The 22,317-nt window shown below is 35.8% G+C and overlaps 1 protein-coding gene across 14 annotated transcripts in view; it reads right to left on the bottom strand.

Moving 5' to 3' along the window:
* Window positions 1–22,317, bottom strand: part of ERC2 (ELKS/RAB6-interacting/CAST family member 2) — a 428,559-nt gene that overhangs the window by 133,181 nt on the left and 273,061 nt on the right. For all 14 annotated transcript variants that reach the window (XR_010433483.1, XR_010433473.1, XR_010433476.1 and 11 more), the window contains one exon: window positions 7,786–7,933. Coding sequence is in view for 1 of the 14 variants with exons in the window: in XM_064667650.1 (XP_064523720.1) it covers window positions 7,786–7,933 (148 nt within the window). In the remaining 13 variants the exon portion in view is untranslated. The remainder of the gene's footprint in view (window positions 1–7,785; window positions 7,934–22,317) is intronic.

The following is a 22,317-nucleotide window of genomic DNA, read 5'->3' as shown; positions in this document are numbered from 1 at the left end:
CCAAAATTTAAAAAGTTCCAGTGTTAATATACACATTATTTGATATCTGCATTACCCACTTCTTCCATCTAAGATTTTCAGTCTCAGTGGAGTTCAACCATTTGTCTGAACAAAGGGCATTATGACAATATAGCTATTGAGAAGTTCTAGGATAAGTTTGCAATGAGATTATCACCAGTGGAAAAGGCTGCCATGAGACATGGCCATGCTTAAGCTCTGATACAGATTCTTCAAGAATGTCCTCTCTTCAGAGCGTTTTTCAAACAGAAATGGATTTTAAAGCAGGAAAGGATTTATGTACCAAGCCTGTGGTGCCTTCAGGGGCTGACTGCTATAAGCTATAAGGCAAAAAAAGCCCCTCTTATTGGAAAATATTTGTGTGAAAATACCATCCAAAAGAATTTGGATTCCTGAGAGCGTAAGGAGGAAAAAGTTATGCCATATCTAACTATGACTCTGGTCCTTCAACTGTTATAGCATAAATTGTCAAATCTTACTCAGAATACATGAAAAGTGCTACGTGAGCACTGCCAACATTTTCGGTATTTTTCCAAGACAGAATATGTCTTCTGAATCAATAGTTTGTTTAGGAAAGGACTGTTAGCTACACACACACACATTCTCTTTCCTACCTTTGCCATATGGAGCCTGCTGCATTAAGCTATAGGAAGTGCCATTCTGCCCTTTCACCCCTACAGTGAGTGATTGTCTGCACTGGGTTTATATCTAAGCTGCTTGTACTTGGCAAAATCAAGATGTAATTCAGTTGTAAAGACTGTAATGACTCACATTCAAAAATACAGATTCAAAACTCAGGTTAAAAATTAAGACAATAAACCCCAATGTTAAGACATGCATAAATATTCCTAATTATATCTATTATATAATGTAATATTATTATATTTCTAATCGATAGAAGATTAGATTTTTAAGATAGTAAGGATTTTTAAGATAGTAAGGCCATTGAATGCATGGGCTGCTTGTATTGACATAAATGGGATCCAAACAGCCACATTTAAAATCAGAGAGTATTAGCCATTTTACTATGATTTCTGAGAACTTTCAAAGAAAAAATTACCAGACCGATTATCTTCATATGAGTTCAATATATGAAGTTATTAGAACATCTTTTCTTACCTGTCCAAAATAAACAAAGAACTTGAGCAGCATAAGCATAACAAAAATAAAGCTAAAACTTAAGGGTCTCAGATTACTCTTGTGTACAAAGTCACTTAAAGCTTGAGCAAGACCAGTATTATGAGTGATAATAAACAGTATAAACAGAAGAGGAGAAAATTGAGCAGCACAGTAGTCAATTCTGTCTGAAGTGAATGGCTTCACACCACAGGTTATATTTCCTGTGCAGTAATACTTAGATTCAACTCTACCATAAAGCATTCTGAAGTAGATATGTGTAAATAATAATAATAACAACAAGAATAACAATGTGTTCCTATAATACTGCCATCTGTAAAATTCAAAGCAATTAAAAAGATTAACTTGGTTTAAAACAACATCAGAAATTTAAACAATAATGATTAGGAACTAACACAATAGCAGGACAGTGCTACTGATCCCAAGTGCTACAGATGATAATGTCTACAGACACCATAAGAAAGCATTGCAAGACTTTTGTTCCCACCCTTGTTAAACATATAGAGAGCTTAAATATAATTAATTAATTCACAGTGTTGCAGAACAATGTTTTGGGCTGCCAGAACAATCACAAATCACAACAACTTCTTATCATATCCTTTTTCTCATACGGTAATATAAACACTTTCAATATCATAAAATACACAGTGCAATACAGCTGAATCAATCTATCAGGGAAAATACAATGTGGGGTGTTTTGTTATTCTTGAAGCTTTGATATCAGCACCATAATATCACAGTAGCACTATTTCTGATGTACCTAACTAGAACAGTATATGTAATGCAACATTTTGCCCTTCTATTCCATTTTATTCCTTTGCTGCTGAAAGAGTTCTTTAAAATATTTACATGGTAACTGGCAAGAAATAGTTCTGCATATTGCAGGCAGGAGAAAATATTGTGAGTTGTTAGTTTGCTGAGAAACTGTGCTTACATGCATTTTTTAAATTCCTGGATTGTTTCTCACCCTTTTTGTTTCACTAGCAATATATTCATATGATGAAATATGGAGCAGTGAACTAACAGACTGGAGAAGACTGCCAAACACCAGCTTTGCCTCTGGCCAGAGTATTCTGTACACCTGCAGTCCTGAAAATGCTGGAAAGGTTTCTAATTTCATGTTTTGAGAAGAAAAATAAAATGCTCTCAAGGAGTTAGAAGACCTTGCACTTTGGCCAACTCCACTTACATTTTTGGCTCTCTATCCTAAAAGTGAAAAGAGACAACTGGGAAATTTGCTCGCAGTATCCAAGTTCAGAATGAAACAGTAACTTAGCAGTGTCTTCTGCTCTTACCAAAATCTCTTGAGACGTTCTAAAAATGGGCTTTAAGCTAATTATTTCATGAAGAATTGCATCACTATACAAATTTCTCTAAAAATAGCTGTCTCAGAATTCTCAAAAGGAATCTTGGCCAGGGTGATTATACATATTATGTAATCACTCAGCCAAGCCTACATGGTGATTTTGTTTAATGCTGTATTTCTGAAAGCTTCTTAAAAGCCTACTACAAAGTTCTACGGCTCTCAAAACACACCATTTGGTGTATGAATCAAAGCAATTCCAGTGGTTGCTTTGCTGGGAGTGCATTACTATGCTTGCCATTTATTTAAAGCAGTAAACGATAAATATTTAACTGACAGATTGCAGCTGCTAAATTGTATTTAAATCATGACAATTAAATATGTTTGTTTCTTATGGGAATGTGTTTGCAACACAGAGGTCAGTATTATTACTACTAATGTTACAGCTGGATACACTGTGATAGAAATAATTTTCCTAGGTTATCAAAATATAATGTGAGAAACCTGCAAAAGTAAGCCAGCACTTGAGATAAAAACAATTATCTTCTTCCAGCTTAGAAATAACAGAAGTTTTACTTACACTCACACAGTCACAATCCATAAAAATATGGCTCAACTCATTCACATAAATAACATTTTAATCTTTAGACATATGTCTATCTATAGCTTTATTTAAAATAAATCCTAGAAGTTCTCATTTCCTTACAAAGGCTCTATATTTCCTTTCTCTAAGATAACTCTTTTTTCTTTTGCAGTGCAAAAATTGTAACAAATTTCTTCAAAATCAATGTCCTGATAGTAGTTTACAATGTGTCTGATAATCCCAAAGGCCAGAAAACTAAAGCAGAAAAATTGAATAAGGGAATTCAATGACATATTTGGTGCTAGGAGCATTATCTAAGCCACAAACTATATAAAAAAAAAAAAAGGGAAAAAAGCCTGAAATTTGCAATTGAGACTTTTTTTAAACTTTCTTTTTTTGAACACATTCTATTTCTGGTTTCGTTCTATTTCAGTTTAGATTACTCTTAGGCTGCCTTTTGTCAGTCTGCAGGCACTGCTGAGCAGTGGAGATCAGTACCTTTGTCAATGTGAAAAGCACTGACATTTTAAAAAAAATCGATTAATTAAAAAGAAAAGGATAAAGGTGTATTTTTGAGCTGGGGGGCCAGGGTTGGGGTGGGGGGTGGAGTATACCCTTGGGAAGTAAATACTTGGCCTCCAAACTGAGTAATAACTCATTGCACTGGTGCAAGACAACCCACATGAAAAATAAAAGACATTAAATAGCATCAAGTTTATGTCATGGATACACTAAGATGAATATTCATGCCTAAGCAGGCAGTACACTGTATTTGTTTTATCTTTGCCAGAATGGGGCCTGTTCAGAAAATAGCCTGTTACTCCTAGATATTGAAAAACTCTTGGTACTTTTCTTCCTTTCATGGAATTTTTCAAGCTCATGGCCTGTGGCACAATGCTAACATACTTCTGAAGCAACCCTAAGGAAGCTTTTGGACAGCCAAGAAGCTTCCAGTTGAAATACAGAATGGACTATGATGGTCCAGAGGAGTTTTTCTCAATGCAAGTCTGTGGCAGGAGCAGCTCTATGTGCATTTGGCCAGTCGATCTCAGACGAGTCTGTGATACATCAAAGTGCAGAGACAGAATCCTCCTGCCCTTCATCCAACACCCAAATTCTATGAGGAACCTCAATACTTTGGGTTACTTCATTGAGTTTAACAGAACTGACCTCCTGAACATTTAAGACATCATTACACACTGTGCCCTATCTCTTTTGATGCCTACAATGACCTCGGGTGAGTCAGACCTTTCTGAGCAGGAAGTACATGAATTTGAAGGCATTTTGATGTTCCAACTAGGTAAGCACCTGTGTTACAAACTACATCCACTAAAATTCCATAACCCTTTTCTTATATTGCAACCCTATCTCATCTCATCAGAGTCAGGGGAAAGAGCAGTAGTTGGCTCTCTCCTGGGCACTGAGTATCAAGGAAAAGTATTCATGTTTCTCATTCTGATTCTGGGAAATATACTTCCATCAACAGTATTTTCCAGGGGAAGACACTGACTTCCCTTCTTAGTCCTCAAAGAGGATATTCCTGGGTGTTTCATGGATATAATCAGAAGTCTTGGATTCTGATAAATTCACATACATACCTGTCCTTCTCTCTCTCAAGTAACAGCCTTTGTAGCTCTCAAGGAAATCCCTTTGTACTTACTTTTTTGTATCAGCAGGGGACTTTGCAAGCTACAGCAATCCTACCTTGGACACTGAAGCCACCACTTCAATAATAGTAGTAAAGCAGCATCCTAGGCTTGGTATATAATGTGCTTTTGTAGGTATTTCCTATTGCAATGGTCCACAGTACAGCAACATTTGAAATTGCGAAAAATATGGAACTGAAGTTTATCAACAAAGTCTAGGATGCCACTGAAAGGGACAGCAGCAGAAACAGTGACTCAGAGTTTCTGAGACAGAAACTCCCCAAGCTGCAAACAAAATCAAAAAGCAAATCCATCTGACATATGATGATGCAGTGATACACTTGTTTATAAAAATCACAGAATAAACTTGATTGGAATAATACGTTCTATTTCAAGTGGCACAGCTCTTTCTCACTAAAGCCTAATTTCAAATTATTGCTTCTTTACTGAAATGACCAATCTTTGAAAAGAACAGATATAACAGTAACTTTTACGTTCAGGAGACACATTATTTGATGTGCAAACCAATAATGGGATTTCCTCTGGGTTACACGTGTATCAGAATAAATGTCTCAATTGCAGATGCCAATGGAGAAAGGAAGAGCTTGTCTGCAACACACTGTGGATATATATAAGAGGAATATAGATTTTTATCATCTTATTTTGCCTCTCAAAGCAAAAATTCCTCCTACAGTATAAAACAGGGATGGATTTAGGGGTCTAATGTTTACAATTATCTAGTGAGTCATCTAATATTTATAAATATTTCTCCTTTGTTGATCACATTAGGATGGAGAAATAAGGCTTTCTTTTTTTGTCTCTTAGCAGTATAACAGCTGTGGAATGCAAAAAAAATTGATACTGCAGTTGATCATTCACTGAATTCTAGTGCATCAGAAATAGATGAGAGTCAGCATATCTCAAAGAAACTGAGGAACTGGGTGGATACATCACACAGTGTGGAATCTGTCACTTCCCCCCTGGCCGAGCACAATCACAGCAAGGAAGAATTGCACTAACAAGCCTTTGTGTTGGATGCACATGTAAAAGCTTTGGGGGTTGACAGTGGTTCTTCCCAAAGGGATTAAAGAAGTATGAGTGATGTCTACAACCTCTATTATCAGATAATTCGTAAGTGTAATAAAGTGGTGACCTAGTTAAACCACATTCCTGTTCCTGGTGTCTCTTTTTTTGTAGTGTCTGAGATAACAGGGAGATTATTTTGGCATCAATTTAATCTAGTTAAATAGCTTTACTGAAGATCTTTATCACTATAAATAATTGAGGTATTTGAAGTATTTGGTTACAATTCTAACTGAAGTTACCCAAAACAATGTCTCTATAGCAATCTTCTTCTGCTGTTCCTTAACTCTGTCTGAAGAAAGTTATGAATGTTTTGATCACTCTTCAGCAGTACCTTAAAGGTACAAAGCCAAACAAACCCCAAAACAACAACAAAACAGTTGCCCAAGTGTCTGATAAACATTTTAAAAATATCCATGACAGGTAATATCCATGAACATGGTAAAGTGGTGTATTCATTTACTCTTCAGTAACATGAGGTGAAGGTGAAAAAAGAAGATATGTAAAAAAGAAAGTAACTGTCTTCTCTTTTCCAAAGCAAACGAAATCAAAAAACCCTAAAATTATTTGGAACTTAACCTCACCTGCTCTGGTGCAGCACAAGCGGATGAAGTGTTAAAAAGCATGAAGCACATCTGCCTACTCAGCATATAAATTTTGAGTGAAATGTCTCCTGGTCAGCTGCCTGACCTGAGACATGACTGCATCGTGGCTGGAACACAGGTACCTAGCTGGAATATCTGTGCTGAAGTCAGCATCAGGATTGGATGAGGAACTGATGCTCAGGGGCTGTTTCCTATTTTTTTAAACCTGTGGGAAAAAGCTGTAATAATTAAGACACATGAGATCAGAGCTATTGGGAATTTAGCACAGCAGCAGGGGTTTCCCTCAGCTTTCTGTCACTGAGTGCATGGAGTGCTACAGCATGTGATGCAGGACTGAGGATAAAGAATCATAACATTGACTGTGCAATATGTCCCAAATATCATTAACACAGCATGCTCAGTTGTAGGGTGGCACAATGCCTGACAGCAGGGTGGTTACTGTGACAGGCTAAGGAGACCTCAGTGATTTTGCTGACTGTATTCTCCTCCTCCTCAAGCAACAATCACAGAATTCTGTAATGTCCCACAACGGAAAACATTACATACAACACCTGCAGACATGGTCTGAAAAAAAACAACTTTCTCATCTTTTTCACCTATTCTGAAAGAGGAAAGGTGACAACATACATGATACACACAGATCTTCAGTATCCAGGTTGTCTGAACAGCCTTTGCCCCCTTGCCTACAGTACCTCTTCTGTGTATGACCACAGATCTCCTAAAAATCAGGAGGAGTAGCCACTGCACACTATGCACAGTTTTAAACATTTTAACTAGGCAGAGAAGAAACCTATGCACTGTGTTTGGCACAAGTGTACTGTGTCTAGTATGGTTATTTTCCTCATTAATAAAGCAGAACATAAATTTGCTTGCCATGATACCTATTTCTAGAGTTTTTTTAACTATGTGTTTTTTATTCAAACCTCAAGTAACTTATGGTGTTGAAGACAGGGTGACTTTTCGTCATTTGAGAATTTATTTTAAGGATAATCATGACTTCCAGATAACCTCTCAGAAACCTTCTGAAAACACAATTATTTGACAACAGATAAGCAAATAACTGAACAGAAGGAGGTTAAAAAGAGTCAACAGAACAGACAGATCTTGCTTTATGCAAAGAGCATCTGCTCTCCTCTCTCACACAATTAAGAAGGCTGGAAACAATATGAGGGAAAAGAGAAAATGTATTGACTGCATATAATATGAGCCAAGCAAACATGCAGCTAAATACCTAACAACTACAGAAAAGCAATAAACACTTACATTGAACACTTCCTACCTTTTGTAACTGTTGTCACATGTCAGACCTGGCTTGAACACTTCCAACATGAGGTCAGAATAAAATGGTACAAATGAAAATAATGCCAATTTTCTGTTGCCATGAAAGTATGAAAATTAATGTCTGCCCACCTGCTGTTTTAACTGATGTACTAATCTGTCCTTCTCTCGTTTAAGAGCCATTACTTCATCTTGAGTCTTCTTTTTCTTTGAAGCAGACAGCTCAAGCAAGGCAATATTTGCATCTTTTTCACTAATTGCAGCAAGCAAAGCTTCCTGTCTGATAAAATAGAATAAAATTAAAATTGTTACATTCTCATTAAAACAGAACATATACTACTGTATCTCACCATGTGAGATGTTTCTTTCAGTCTCTAGGAGAACAATCAACTACCTTCTGAACACTCTAAATAGCAAACCTTGTCAAGTCTAACAAAATCATGAAATAAACAGATTAGCCGAAGAAGTTCTCTTTATAGATTTTCCATTATTTACTTCATAAAATATTTATCTCAGTCTATTTTACTACAATATATCTAACAATATTTCTGTGAAACTTCTTGCTTTTAAAAATCTTTGATATTTATTTTTTTAAATCCACTTTCCCAAATTCTAGAGCATCTTATAGAAATCTTTTGTGATTTATACAAATCATGAAAACAAATAAAACAGATATATGTTTATAATATCCTGTTAATTTTGTACCCTAGAAACCTCAGTGCAGAAATATCTGGACATCTTCCTCATATTTATTTAAATGTTTTCCTATGGATTTATTATTTTTCATGGTGTCACCACAAAAATATATTTCTAGAAGTAAAATAGAACATCTAGAAAATAAGTTTCTTGATCTATTTGCTCATGAGAAATTTTTTCCTTTGCAATCTTGACCCTTCAGTCTTCACAAAGCAACCGGAATCTTACAGCACTCAGGAACATACAGGATTACACAGGGAATATCAGGGGCACAGCATAAATAGTTTGTGAGGATATATGACAAGGGCAATTTTTACAACATGCACAGATCCTGCAGTATCTTATACTCTAAAGTGCTCGTGCTGGCAAGGCCATAATCTGTCCTTTAATTTCATAAATAAAAGAGATATATTGACCTTCTGCAATGCATTCAATGACAGATTATGACTTATCAGCCAAGAAAAAGCATATAATACCTTTAGGCATCAAATAGCTTTTAGAACAGAATATGTTATGGCCTATGCCTTTTTTCCAGAACTATATAAGATCAATCATTAAAAAATAAACATGGATAAATGAATCATAAATTAACTTTAGGCTCCAACTGCTAATAAATGTATGAATACAGCTCATGAACTTCATACAGTCAAGGTGAGTTAAAAGTTTGGAATTCTCACAGTCCTTTGCTTGCCAGCAAAAATGTCAAGAAAGCTGTTTCACTTTTATTTTAAAGTTCCTAATGTATTAATGTAAATATTTATAGGACAATATTTCTGATGGAGTCAAAGAAAAACAACCCATCTATTTTACTCCAAGTTATGCGACACGGATCAATTTTAGGTAAACAGTTGCATTTTATTCATACACTCTAACAGTCTCATTCATTATTCTGTCCTCTTCATTCTAATCACAGTTAAATGATGTTTAAAAGAAAATGCCATAAGACTCCAACAGTCTAATTGAAATTATAGGTATGAATTATTTTAAATAACCAGTATTAAACATAAAAAATATCAGGGGCACCTTCCACTAGACCAGGTTGCTTAGAGCCCCATCCAAGCTGGCCTTGAACACTTCCAGGGATGGGGCAGCCACAGTTTCTCTGGGCAACATGTGCCAGGGCCTCACCACCCTCACAGATGTCAGATGTCCTAACCTAAATTCTCTGGCAGAAACAACAGGAATTCTGTTACTTTAAAGCCAAAGAAACAGAAACAGCATGTTTTATATATACATAAAATATGTTCTTCCAAATCAAATAAGATTAGGTTGGCTCCCCCACAGTCTTCTGATAGCACTCTGTATTAAAATTACTGAGAAAGGTTAGTCAGAAGTGCTGACAGTGTTCCAGTGGTCTTGCATCAAGAAACATTTTCTAACTTTTAACTTGCATCAGGCAACAACTTTGTTATTATTTTGGACATTATTGAAAATAGGTTTCATAACGTTCCTCTGGTTTTGAGGATATGCAGGGAAAAGATTTGCCCTGTCTGTAATTAACACCAGTGGGATTAAATACTAATCTTTAAATAATGGTAGTCATTGCTGTAAAATAGGTAAACAGCAAAATATAAATAAATCTGTTTATACCATAATAATCATTGCAGAGATATACTTATTTAGTATCTGAAGGTAAACAAGTCATCACAAACTCAAATCACTCACAATGAACATAGGTAAAGAAATATACATCTCAGAAATTCCAAGGTTTTAAAATATAGTTAGATTCACTCAAGCTATGTCAGAACTCCATGCCAGCCAGACTCAATATAATGTCTGCTCTCTAATAGCAAATTTCACACTAAATACTTGCCATCTGTGAGGGTTTTAATTATATATAGTTATTTAATTATGAGTAACACATATTAGAGCTGTAAAAAGCCAAAAATAGAATGAAAGGTTTAAATTAAGTTGAAAACTCTGTGAAGCTGTTCTGAAGTTTTACCTCTCTGAGGTTTGCTTCTCCTCTGCCTCAAAAATTGGCAGCAAAAACACAAACCTGACTAGTGAGTAAGAAGAGTCAGAACTTCTTTGGTATCATTTATTATCAAATAAATGATATTTGGTATCAAATTCTTTGGTATCATTTCAACATCTGATAACAGTATTCACTTGCATCCATATTTTTTGTATTGCCAGTCAAAATGATCACACAATTCTGTGGTCACAACTGCTCAACTGTGCAACACTCTCTACCTCTCTACTTTAAAGTAGCAGATGAGGTGAAACCTTCCATGGGACAGGAGAGCCAGCCAACGGGCTTTGAAAAATCTGCACTCTGGATTCTGCAGTCCCAAACGCACAAAATTCTGCAGAGCCAAGCATGCACCTTCTCAGCTGATGGGGATTTTCCTATCTTGGGAAAACATGCAACCAAACACTTAATTCCAGGAAATAACGACTCATATCAAACACTTCCAGGAAATAACGGTTCATAGTCATGTGAAATAGCTGCTGTCATATGACACCACAAGTGCTCCTCTGAGACACTCTGAGATTTGAATCAAACCCACAGCACACATGGGTTTGAACTGGCCCCCACGAAATTATTGCCAATATATTTCTTAATTCTTATCTTTATAGTTAATTTAAGTGGAGCTGAGAGGCTTTAAACCTGTGCACGTCGAGAGAAAACTATGCGAGAGTGCAAGGACGGGGATTTCTACTCAAATCCTTCCAGGGCAACGTGGAATGACGAATACATCACTACAGACTCACACTGCCAGCACTCTTGAAGCCACCCAAACGTGAGCCAGCTTCAGCTCAGAAGCTGTAAAGCCTCATTTATCTAAGAGACAAGGTGTTTTAGCTTGGGCACCGTGCCACACAATGTGCTGATGGCTTCCAGACTGGAGCTGGCTCACACACAGCCTGCAGAGCGCGGGCAGAGCAAGCCTGCACCTGTCTGCACAGACACACTCCTGGGATATGTCGGCACATTAGCTGTGTCTATTAGCATGGATAATCTGAACAGGAATAACCTCAAATATATAATCCAGTGGCATTTAACCAGGCAGTTGGGTTAGCAGGAGTTCAGCAAAGCAGGACTGTGGACTCTTACCAAACGACACACGTTGGTTGCTTACATCCTTATTAAACTACTTCTGTACAGCAGGAAGACAGAGAAACCCAACAGTTCTTATTAACATTTTTCAGAGTACAAGACAAAGATGTTGTGACAGAGCACCTAAGCAAACTGAAGTGTTGTCCTTTACTTCTGCATGGGCTAGCACCCAGCCTCCACTAAGTCTCTGGAATACAGAAGTTGAAAAATACCTTGCCCGTGCTAGTAAGGCATTGTAAGTGAAGGGATCCAAGCATTTATGAAACTGCTGATCAGGACAGACCCGAAACTCTAGATTATCATATCCCAGTTATCACACATTGCACATGAGTTTACCCACATCTACCCACATCTTACCCACATTGCCAAGATACCCTGTCATCACACTTCAAGTTTCCTATGGAAGAACAAAACCATGAACAGCAGCAATTTATTTTAGCTATCCAATGACCCTGCTAAAAAAATAACATCACCGGTTTTGCAGGAAACATTTGAAATGACATTATCTGACCATTAGCAATATGGTTAAGATGCCAGCAAAGCAGCTTGACAATGATTTTTTCACAAACATGATGTAAACTTTATTCAAAAATGTGAACTGGTGGCAAGGTTTTCCTCTAAATCTCTCAGGTGGGTAATACACTTCCACTTTGCTGCTAGAAAATTAAACTCATCATGTGTTTCAGTGCAAGAATTTTTGAAAATCAAGACCTGAACTGGCACCAAGAACAACACACAGTCCAACATATTCTCCAGCTAACATGCCTAAGAGTGTAAGCATAATTTATAATTTCTAATTATCTACTGTGTCAGGGAAAAAAAATTACTATCCAAATACAGTTCTATAGAGATGTTATCATTATTTGCAGCCAAAATGTCTCCTTATTGTTTAATAAATTATGGCAATAAAATACATTTTAAAATAATTTATTAGAGCAGTGGATTAAATGACATTCTTTAACAGTAATATTTATAAAGAGTAATCCCTTTTGCTATTAGTAGTTTTTCCTCTCTTTTTTTGGCAAACTAATCTTTTATACAAATAACAGCGTAGTACTTTTAACACCAAAAAAAAAAATCACTCTAACTTTACAGGGTAAAATTAAGTAAACTCTCAGACTAAAAAATACATAATTAAACCTAAAAGCATTTGCTCCACATTGTTAATTATTCTGTACATTTTCCTCAGAACTACATAAAGTCATTCCTAGAATTTTCAACTTATATATCCTCCACTATAATATGTTGCTCTTTCTAAAGAGGAGAGGGAGAACTTTTCCCTGAAAAAGCAAAACTGATGAAATTAAACTTCTCTCCATGGCAAAGACTGACAGCAACCACAGCAATCTACTCCCTCATGCAAGTCTCCTTAATACAGAGACAGTGAATGGAACAGCCACAGCTGAGAGCTGGGCTTAAGATCCTAATGTTACCAGTAAGAAGTACCAAGAAAATGTGCACAAATATTTTGCTATACTTAATGTCACTTCAGACTAAAATACAAAATAATAGACAAAAGAAACACTCCCTTCCTAATGGGCAGGAATTAATTTATTTACACAAGTTGTATTCTATGCAAAACCATTCAGGATTCCAGTCCGTGCAATGTTTTCATTAACTACATGAATGATGGACTAGAAAATCTACTTATTACATTTCAATGAGGCTTGAGAATGGGAGGATTTTCAAGTGCTATGAAGAGAGGAATAAAAATGTCATTACAAACCAAAGATGCTGTCTAGAAAACTAAGGAGAAACTCCATATTAAGGATCTGTTGTGAATAAGGCAAATATCACACTGAGAAGTATAAACAAAAATAGATTGCAAGGCAAAAGTCAGTCTTTTGATCTACATGAAAGAACTGAAATAATGAATCCAACACTCCAAGAAAAATGTGGAAAGAAGCAGTTAGAGAAATGACTGACAAGAAAACGTTGGGAAAAACTACAATAGTCTATGAGTGGCAACAGCATAAAGAGAACATAAAATGCTGTGTCAAATTATAATAGATGTTTTTTTTCTATATTCACTCACACAGAACAAGAAATAATGTCCATAAATTGAAGAAGAAAGCTGTGTTGTTTTCCCTCCTAATATCAAGCCAAGGTATAATGATAATGGCAGGCTAAGTATCAATAGCAACTGAGTGCCAGAGGCTGAGGAAAGATGGCCACTGACAGTGGAAGCCTTTTTGAGCATTTCAGGCAAATATCTCTTAGAAATGACCTGAGTATAGTTGATCTTACTGCAAGACACAACTTTACCAGCAACCCAACGGTTCAATGTTTTAAAAAAGATTTATTCTGTCTCAAGACAGTAGTCCTTGGAGTTAATGCCATGCTTTATCTGCTTCCATCATATGCTTGCCAACCTTCCTACAATCTGAAGGAAAGACCTTTCACATTTAAGTTTCTAAATCTGCAGTAAGAAAGAACAATACAGTTTCCTGTGAAAGATTCCATTATAACAATTGCACATAAGAATAACTTTAGACTGTGTAGGCCATTCCTCAGTGATAGTGAAATACAGACATGCCTTTCCTTGGAGGATTGATCAACTATTAATCTGACAACAGAGATGGCTTTTAGACAAACAAAAAAATTAAATAAATGTTTTAGTGAAGTCACTGGAAGTAGTGCTAAGGAACAATCTGAATTAAAGAAAAGTACCATAGGTAGGATTAGAGAAAGTAGATGATATCAAAGCAACTCAATTATAAACATTACCTAACACCTGAAAAATGCAATCTTATGGATCTCTAGCAATACAGACACAGAGTATGCATTTGTGAAAGCATCTGTCCTAGAGTGAAAAAAATTACTTAATATGAAAAGGAAGTCTTAGCATACTAGAAGGGAAGATAAGATAATGCAAGAAGAAATAAATCCATGAAAGTCTCCGTTGAATGCCAAACTGAAAAAGTATATTGTATACAGTATTTTATCAAACTTCAGCCTAAACAAATGTCAAATGGAATAATTTCTTTAACAAATATGGGCAACAACTCAGAAAAAAGGGTTGCTCACTAGCATATATTTAGTCAAGATTAACTAAGGATAAAAAAATGTACTAAGAACAGATTTAATAACCCTAAGCTGTCATTCAGCTTGTAGGAGGCATTCAAGATACAGCTAATAAAACACAAAAAAATGGTTCCAACCACCCACTAAAAAAATCTCAGTAGTATAAAACACTGCAGGATGACCACTAAGATAAATGCTTTCTTTTGAGAGCTGCCTTGCAGTTAACCTTCTTAAAGAGTCTCCCAGAAACCTCTAATCATAATACATTGCATTGCCACTTATCACAGTCAATTTAGAAGTGAGCTCTGTAAACACTCCTGCCTTACTCCCCACCTCTGTTAGTCTAAGAATAATTTTTTGAGCTTTAATAAAAGAACTCATGACAACTTTCTGGGAGGTGGAGTGATTTCTTAGAAACAGTCCAATTGTAATCTAACAGAATTCCAAGATTAAGATTTATAGAAACAAGACCTTCTAAGAAGAACTTTTACTGCCTTTACTACTTAAGCTGTTCTCCACAAAATACAGAAATGCAACTTAAAAAGTCACTATTAAAGTTAAATCAAGTCAGAAATGTTTGAACTAATGATATACAGTAGAGTACTCAACCAGCTTCTTACATGCTAATCATACTGCAGGAGAAAAAAAAACAGCTCAATCAACTTTTTCCCTTTAATTATTGTTTTCTTTCCCTCATGACCCCCAGTATTCAACCTTAGGTTCAGTAGGAGGTGACTAGAGATAGACGGTGATGAGAGATCCTGTTTGAAACAGCTTCTCTCTGTCACTCCTAAAGCAAATAAATGGTTTGTTAAAACATGCTGTTAATCCATTATGGATGTGTATGCATCTCAGAAAATAAACTTCAGAATATTATTGGTATTTTAAAGCTTTTTCTTTAAAAAAAGGCATAGTGATCATACACATGAAATTTAAAATCTGTATATTCAACAACAGAGTTGTAAGTCTAAGCTAGTACTGTGACACAGACATGTAAATTCAGTCACTATTGATTTTCAAAGATTATCCTAAAATTGTATGTTTGAGGTTGACAGAAAATTTATCTGTCCATTTGCTTCACAAAAGGATATTTATAGCTTACTTCTTTTGAATGAATATTTATTTTGCACTGCATTCAAAGAACAAACTCTTCTGAAATACTTCCAGAAGAAAAAAAACAGCATGAAATAGGGGTTGTCCTGGTTCCCTTAACAGCAAACACAAAGAACTACTGATGCTCCACAGCCCAAACACACCAAGGAGCAGAGGGGACTGCCCCCTTAAGTGTGGGACACAAAGAGGGGGGGCCTGCTCTTACACACCCCAGTCCACCACTCTGACCCCACCAGGCACTTTTCCTCATATTATCTGAGTATCAAACCTTAAATTTTCCGTCTGATCAAGTCTTCTGCTGGAAACAGGTGTGAGGATGAAATGTCAATGCTTACACCATGTGAGACAAACAAACAGTCTCTATATTACACCTGAATTACATGTATATCTTCATTAGGCTACAATCAAGAAGAAACAGGAAGATGCATCTGTCCCTAATGTGAAATTTCAGAGTAAATAGAAATAAGGAGAAGAGAGGACCTGATTCTGAATAACCATGTAAGAGTTTCTTGAAAATGCAGCTTCCTTACCAATTTGTCCTTTTCCTCCAGTTTATCAGCCACAGTTCATTATTCCCACAATCACACCTCTACTTACATCTCCCAGTAACTGTACTGTCTTTACATTGGCAATTGCAAATTATTCTCTTTTTTCCTCCTTAACATCAATTTGCTATGTGCATAGAGGTCTCTTGTTAAGCAAACAAAAATAATCCAGATTTTAAAAGGCAAAGAAGGAACTTCACGCCCAACTTTTGGGGCTAATTTTCAAGCAAGAAGTAGGGACTCAACTGCCCTTTGAATTCTTGAAACTTTTTCAAGCTCTATAACATTGCACTTCTGATGTCTTGATAATTTATGTTTTTAAAATGACAGATAAGTAAAACAGATCCCTCAGAAAAGACACTGAGAAAGTAATTACATCATAGTTTCATAGATCATGCTTCAATGACCACTGCACTCTCATTTCATTCAAACAGGCAGCACTGCTCACACACGAGGAGATGTAACAAGCTTCAGACTGTGTGAGAAATGCAGAGGAAAAAAAAAATCACAGTCCTGCAAAGCACAGCAGAATAAGTTAGGAGATGACAATTATTCCTGGGTTTTGCAGCTTTTTACTAGAACTGACTTCCACTGTTCACCACGATTCTCCATAGCAGTGACACCCATACTTGGTTAAAATACCTCTGCCTGTTTTATGAGATAGCCCGACGTGGTGCAGAAATGGGAACTGCTGGGAAGAAGAACAATGGGATGTGAATGCATGGGATTGTGTTACAGCACAACATGGCACTGCACAGGGTCCACCTAAGTTAAACAGGAAAACAAAACTATAGGTAATCTGTCATTGTCAGCCCCCTCATCCTTCAACACCGCTTTTTGTGTTTATAGAAGACAAAGATAAAAGTACTTTGCAGGAGGAATGGTTTGATCTTTAGAATATAGTTCTTGGTAATGTTTTTGAACTGCCAAATAAAGGTTTAAGCTTGGAAAAAAAGTTACTATTAAGAGTTACTCCTGCTTTAATGAATTTACAAGGAATTCAAAGTAATTGAGTTAAAGACATACAAAACTGAGATGCAGAAAGAGAATATTAAAAAAACCCAACCTTTTCATTTATTAGTTTTTGTTAATTGTAATCTGTCCTTAATTTTGAGTTGACAATATATTCCAAATAACCATTAGTTACAAAGTAGATGGTTATGATAAAGAATGAGTGGAGTTTTCTTTCAGCTTTTAATAAATGCTGATCAACAAAATTATCCACACAAATAAAAATGTATAAAAATCTATTTTCTCCCTTTCCATTGGAAATTTAAGAAAAAGATTGATCTGATTTTGAAAAAAGTAACTTAAGGTCCTCCTTCTAATTTCCATAATGCTACAAAAGCTGGCCTTTGAACAACATGTATAACAAAGCTCATAAATCCAATGTAGATCAACTGAACCTGAAAACATATCATAAAGAGTTATTAACTCTACTTAGAATTAAAACATAGAAACCAGTATGAGTATGTATTAGAATGTATGCCTTGATCTTTACAGTATATTAGAAGGCAATTCTGATAAATAAAACTGCCTGAATACTTATGATTAACAAAATGCACTCTCTTGGCAGCGTGTAATTCATATTTGATGACTGATATGAGGGCACAGTTTAAATGTTCACTTACTAAATACGGTGTCAGACCAGTGTAAACCAGCATCATATCATTTCCACTAGTCACAAATATATGTCAGAGTACAACTCTCTACGTTAACTTTAAGAAACTCCTTCGAGCTTTGAACAAAGAAACACACACCCAACACATGCACATATCCCAAACAGGCTGACAGTTTTAACATTTCAACTATTTTAATTTAGATCTGTGAAGTCAGAAACATCATTACCATTATTAACATGATGACATCCATTACTTATTGCTACACTGTATGTGTTAAAAGTTACATAGCTTAATTTGATAGGTACAGGAAATCCTACAAATTATTACAATTCACTATGTTTATTTGTTAAAAATATGTTTTTGTTAAACTTGCCTAGTTGATAAGGTATTCCTAGGTACAGAATAAACTTAAACATACTGTTCCTGACAATTTCATTATATCAAAAAAAGTAGTTAAGCATCTCATTAAAGAAGATATTTCTTCTCAAACTAGCAGGCCACCATTCCTTTAGGTGTGGGATGTCTAGAAACCTAAGTGTCTAAGGCCATTTTATCAGAGAATATTTATTCAAATACCACCACCATCATTTTAGTGAAAAAAAACAAACTTCCTTTTTAATAAAATACTGCACCTCCAAAATACAGCATATGAAATTAATAACTGTAAAATAGAGAAGTATCAGTAAAGACAATGAAAGCCCAGAGCAGGCACAAGATATTTTACATGGAAGGAAAGGGGAAATTAGGCAGCAGCACATGAATATTTCTCTAATTAGTATCTTAAAAGATTGGGAAAGAAGGAGATAGGATACCACATGATGTTATTTAATTATATGACTTCCCTGCTAATGGAGCTATTCACAAGCATTGCCAGAAGCATGAAGACCGTCATATGATTCAACTTTGCATAAAGAAGTTTGCTCATTGATCTTCTTTGGTGGGTTAACTGTTTCAAAATTTGTTTCAGACTAAGGAAACATTTAAAAAAAATGCATATGTACAGTCTTAGAGCTCTAAAATAATCTGCATTGGCTCACAGTGAACAACAATTTGTTCTGACTTTCTCGAAGCAGACAAGAGGCATAAAGTATATCCCTGAATAGTATCAGAGAGAAGGTATGGAGCACAGCAAGAGGTCTGAATGACAAGAAGGAATAATCACAGTAGAAATAACAGTACTTAGATACTTTTAAGGAAGTTCCACAATTAATTGTAGCATGTTTAGTCTTGATAAACAATTAACTTCTTACACATGGTACTAGACAAACAGGACTAACACACAAAGTTCTCTATTGATTTGAATAATATTTCTGACAGTCTTTAGCAAAACCTCTAAAATTGAAGGACTTTTATTTAGGGCAAAAATATGTTTGCTTTTGTGCTAAGTCCAAATTAGGTCAAATTTTACTACAAAACTGGATAATAAAATTACTTAATCTGTAGTACTACAGTGACTACTGAAAATCAGTATTTGATGATACTTTTTAAACTATTAAAATCAGTAAACTAGAAATAAAAGACCATATGACTCTTACTGTTAGTTGGGTAGGTGAACCAAACTGGTTTTCCTTTCTTGTCAATGATTTAACTATCAGCTCTTTCCATAGCTAGAACACTCCATGCTCAAGCTGTCCAGCCAGGTCTGTGTCAGAAGGCAACTGGTCATGACCCTTCTTGGGAAAAGAGGGTATTTATTAAGGCTTTTTCTGAAGCAGCTACCAAACCTTCAAGGTGGAACAGAGAAAGATGCCACAGCAGGGAGCTGGGGGGCAGCAGCTGGCACAGACACCCAGATTAGAAGCAGGTGTGGCAGGGACAGACAGGACTTTTGAGGAACCAGTGGGAACTGGACAGAGTCACTGAGGCAGCTGGAAAAGGGACACGTCTGCAGGGGAGGAGTTATATCAAGATCTTTTATTTCTGCTGAGGCATTCCTAGCCTTTCCCTCATCTTTCAGGAATACTTAGGGGCAAAAAAATATAGATCCATGTCCAAGCTATGACCAAGCTGTGGCCCTGTCACAAGACATCAGACTTATGTGTGTAGCCATTCAGTCATTCTCCATCAACCATAGGATCTAAGATCCATCCAGATGCACAAAGCTGAGTTTACCCCCCAGTCAGACACATCTATGCCAGCAATGCATGCACTGCTCTGATCTTCAAAGTGACATGGGAGTAACTAGACCGTCTATAGTGGTCTTGTGCATATTTTCAAATATTTTCTTTCTGATGAGGAATGCAGCATGTTTCTTCTCAGTCTTTCTGCTTTTATCTTATGGAGAACTACAGGAGTTGGAAATGTTTTCCTCCCACCTCATTGTATCTGCAAGTTCTGCAAGTTCCCCTCCTCACTGTATTTCTCTAATTTGGAGGACACAAATCACTTTTCTTCTAGAAACAACGTTGAGTCCGGTGAGCAAAGGTAGGGCATGAGAAAACACAGAGGAATAATCTGAAAACCCATCAATAATGAAAAAAAAATCAAAATACTTGCAAAAATACAACTCAAAAATACTGCCTAGATGTTATTTTGCAAACTTTTCATGGCTGTATCTTAGCAAAATATACAGATCTGTTGCAGAACACTGGGTGAAGTCATGTTTATGGTCTTACCAAAATTTAAGAACTTTAAAGAAGTCAACAGAACTACAGAAGGCTTAGTATTTGACAGCCTAGTTACTTAAACCTGTACTGCATGTTACAAAAGCAGAGGATAAAATATTCAATTAAAGAAACACAATCAGAAGGAATTGAAAGGATCAAAATGGATTATCACTGGAAATCCTAATGCTTGGAACAGGATAAATGACACTTCTGGGCAAAGAGGAAGTGAAGCTATGATAGTACACTTGAATTTTAACAGAAGCATATAATTTAAATTAACATTACAGTGGAAAAATAAAAGCACAACTTAGAAGCATCATGCAGAATGTAAATCATTTCAACTTTCAAATCTCTTTTTCAAATCTGACATTCAACAATTATGAAAAACTTTATCCTACAAAATTTAAACTAAAGGCAAAAAAAGAAAAAGCAATGCAGGTTTCAACACTAAAAACTGGAAAATGCTTGATACAGGTCATATAGTAAATTCATACAACCAGGTTTCCCCTAGGATAGTCCTACAAGAGGTATGTTTAAAAGCATGATAGAATCAATAAAGATTAGTACAGTGAAAACCTATAAATTTGTTCCAAAACCTAAGACATGGACTGTACATCTAATGAAAATCAATAGTGCTTTTGGAAAAATAACCACCAGCCAACTCAAACAAAAAAAACTTCCTTAGAATCAAATAGAGGACACATTCTGGGGCCTCTGCATGTCCATGGTTGATTTGATTTTTCTTTTAACTATGTACAACATTGTACATTTACTGCAACCTTGGATGAGCTCTGGAACCCAAGACAACAGAAAAATAAGATGTTTCTAAGCAGGATTTTGAACATTACCTGAATCAACAGCACATCTGGAAAGAATCGTGACAGAATGAGCCTAAGAAGGAGTTGCTAAGGAAAATGCTCTCTTACATTGCTATCCGGGTGGCCTTGTGACTCACACAAAGAATGGGATCCATTTTAAGAAGATCTGTCTCTAGAAGGAGGAATGCTAGTAGAACTAAGTGCCATTGCTGTGAGAAATGAAACAACAGCTGTTAATTTGTGCAATTAGCAGAGATTCAGTACAGGTGGTAAGAAATAACAGCACCTCAGCTGCTCAAAGAAGCCAGAACTAACCAAATCAAAGTCTACACACAAAGCAGGTGTAGCATTTTTTTTCCTGTTGCACAAAAGGGAACAAATCGGTCACTATAACTCAACTCTGCAGGTACCTATGCTGTTAAATTGCTGTCCAACACAAAAGAAAATGCATGAGCTCAAAATACAACAAAGATGTGAAATACTCTAGAAATTATTTTAAAGTGTAGGAGAGCCACGTTAGCTGGCTAGAACAATATTTCCCCAAATAAAAAAGTAACACAAAAACTTGTCAGAAAGATGCAGAAAGAGAGAATGCAACATTACCCTTTCTGGACTAGAAGATTAAGCAAAATGAAAAATTCAGGTAAGGATCAGGTGCTAAGAAATTTTATCTATGTCTGCCTTTTTTTTTCTGAGTAAGCCATAAAATCTATTATTGTATTCATTAACAAACCCTGTGATTTAACAGTAGAAAACAATGTTTTAGTTAATGAAGGATTCAGATATTTTTAAAAGTAGGAAACAGAGTGTAAAAATCTAATAAATACAATATTTAAAAAAATTAAAACTACATTCAAGTATTAAAGACCTGGCAAAGACATAATTGATTTGGGTTTTCTGCTCATTTTAAACCTACTATGTGAATATACTGCTCATGGTTCCACAGTAAAGGCTGACTTAAGCTTATCCTTAAGGCAGAGTCGCATTACTCAAGTACAAAAGAACAAAGTATGTTTCTCCCCAAATTACTTCCATGCTTCTTAACATTAGTGGAAGTTACTTTGTAATGAACAATTACTAACAGCTTCAATTGTTTGGGAGGAACAGAGTACATATGATGTTTATAAAGGCTGACGTATTCAGTTCACATTTACAGGAAGCAGAGTAGCTTGAAGC

Source organism: Pseudopipra pipra, chromosome 11 (genome assembly GCF_036250125.1).
Source record: "Pseudopipra pipra isolate bDixPip1 chromosome 11, bDixPip1.hap1, whole genome shotgun sequence".
NCBI lineage: Eukaryota > Metazoa > Chordata > Aves > Passeriformes > Pipridae > Pseudopipra > Pseudopipra pipra.
Note: the sequence above shows the minus strand (reverse complement) of the source record. Positions and strands in the feature narration are given on the sequence as shown.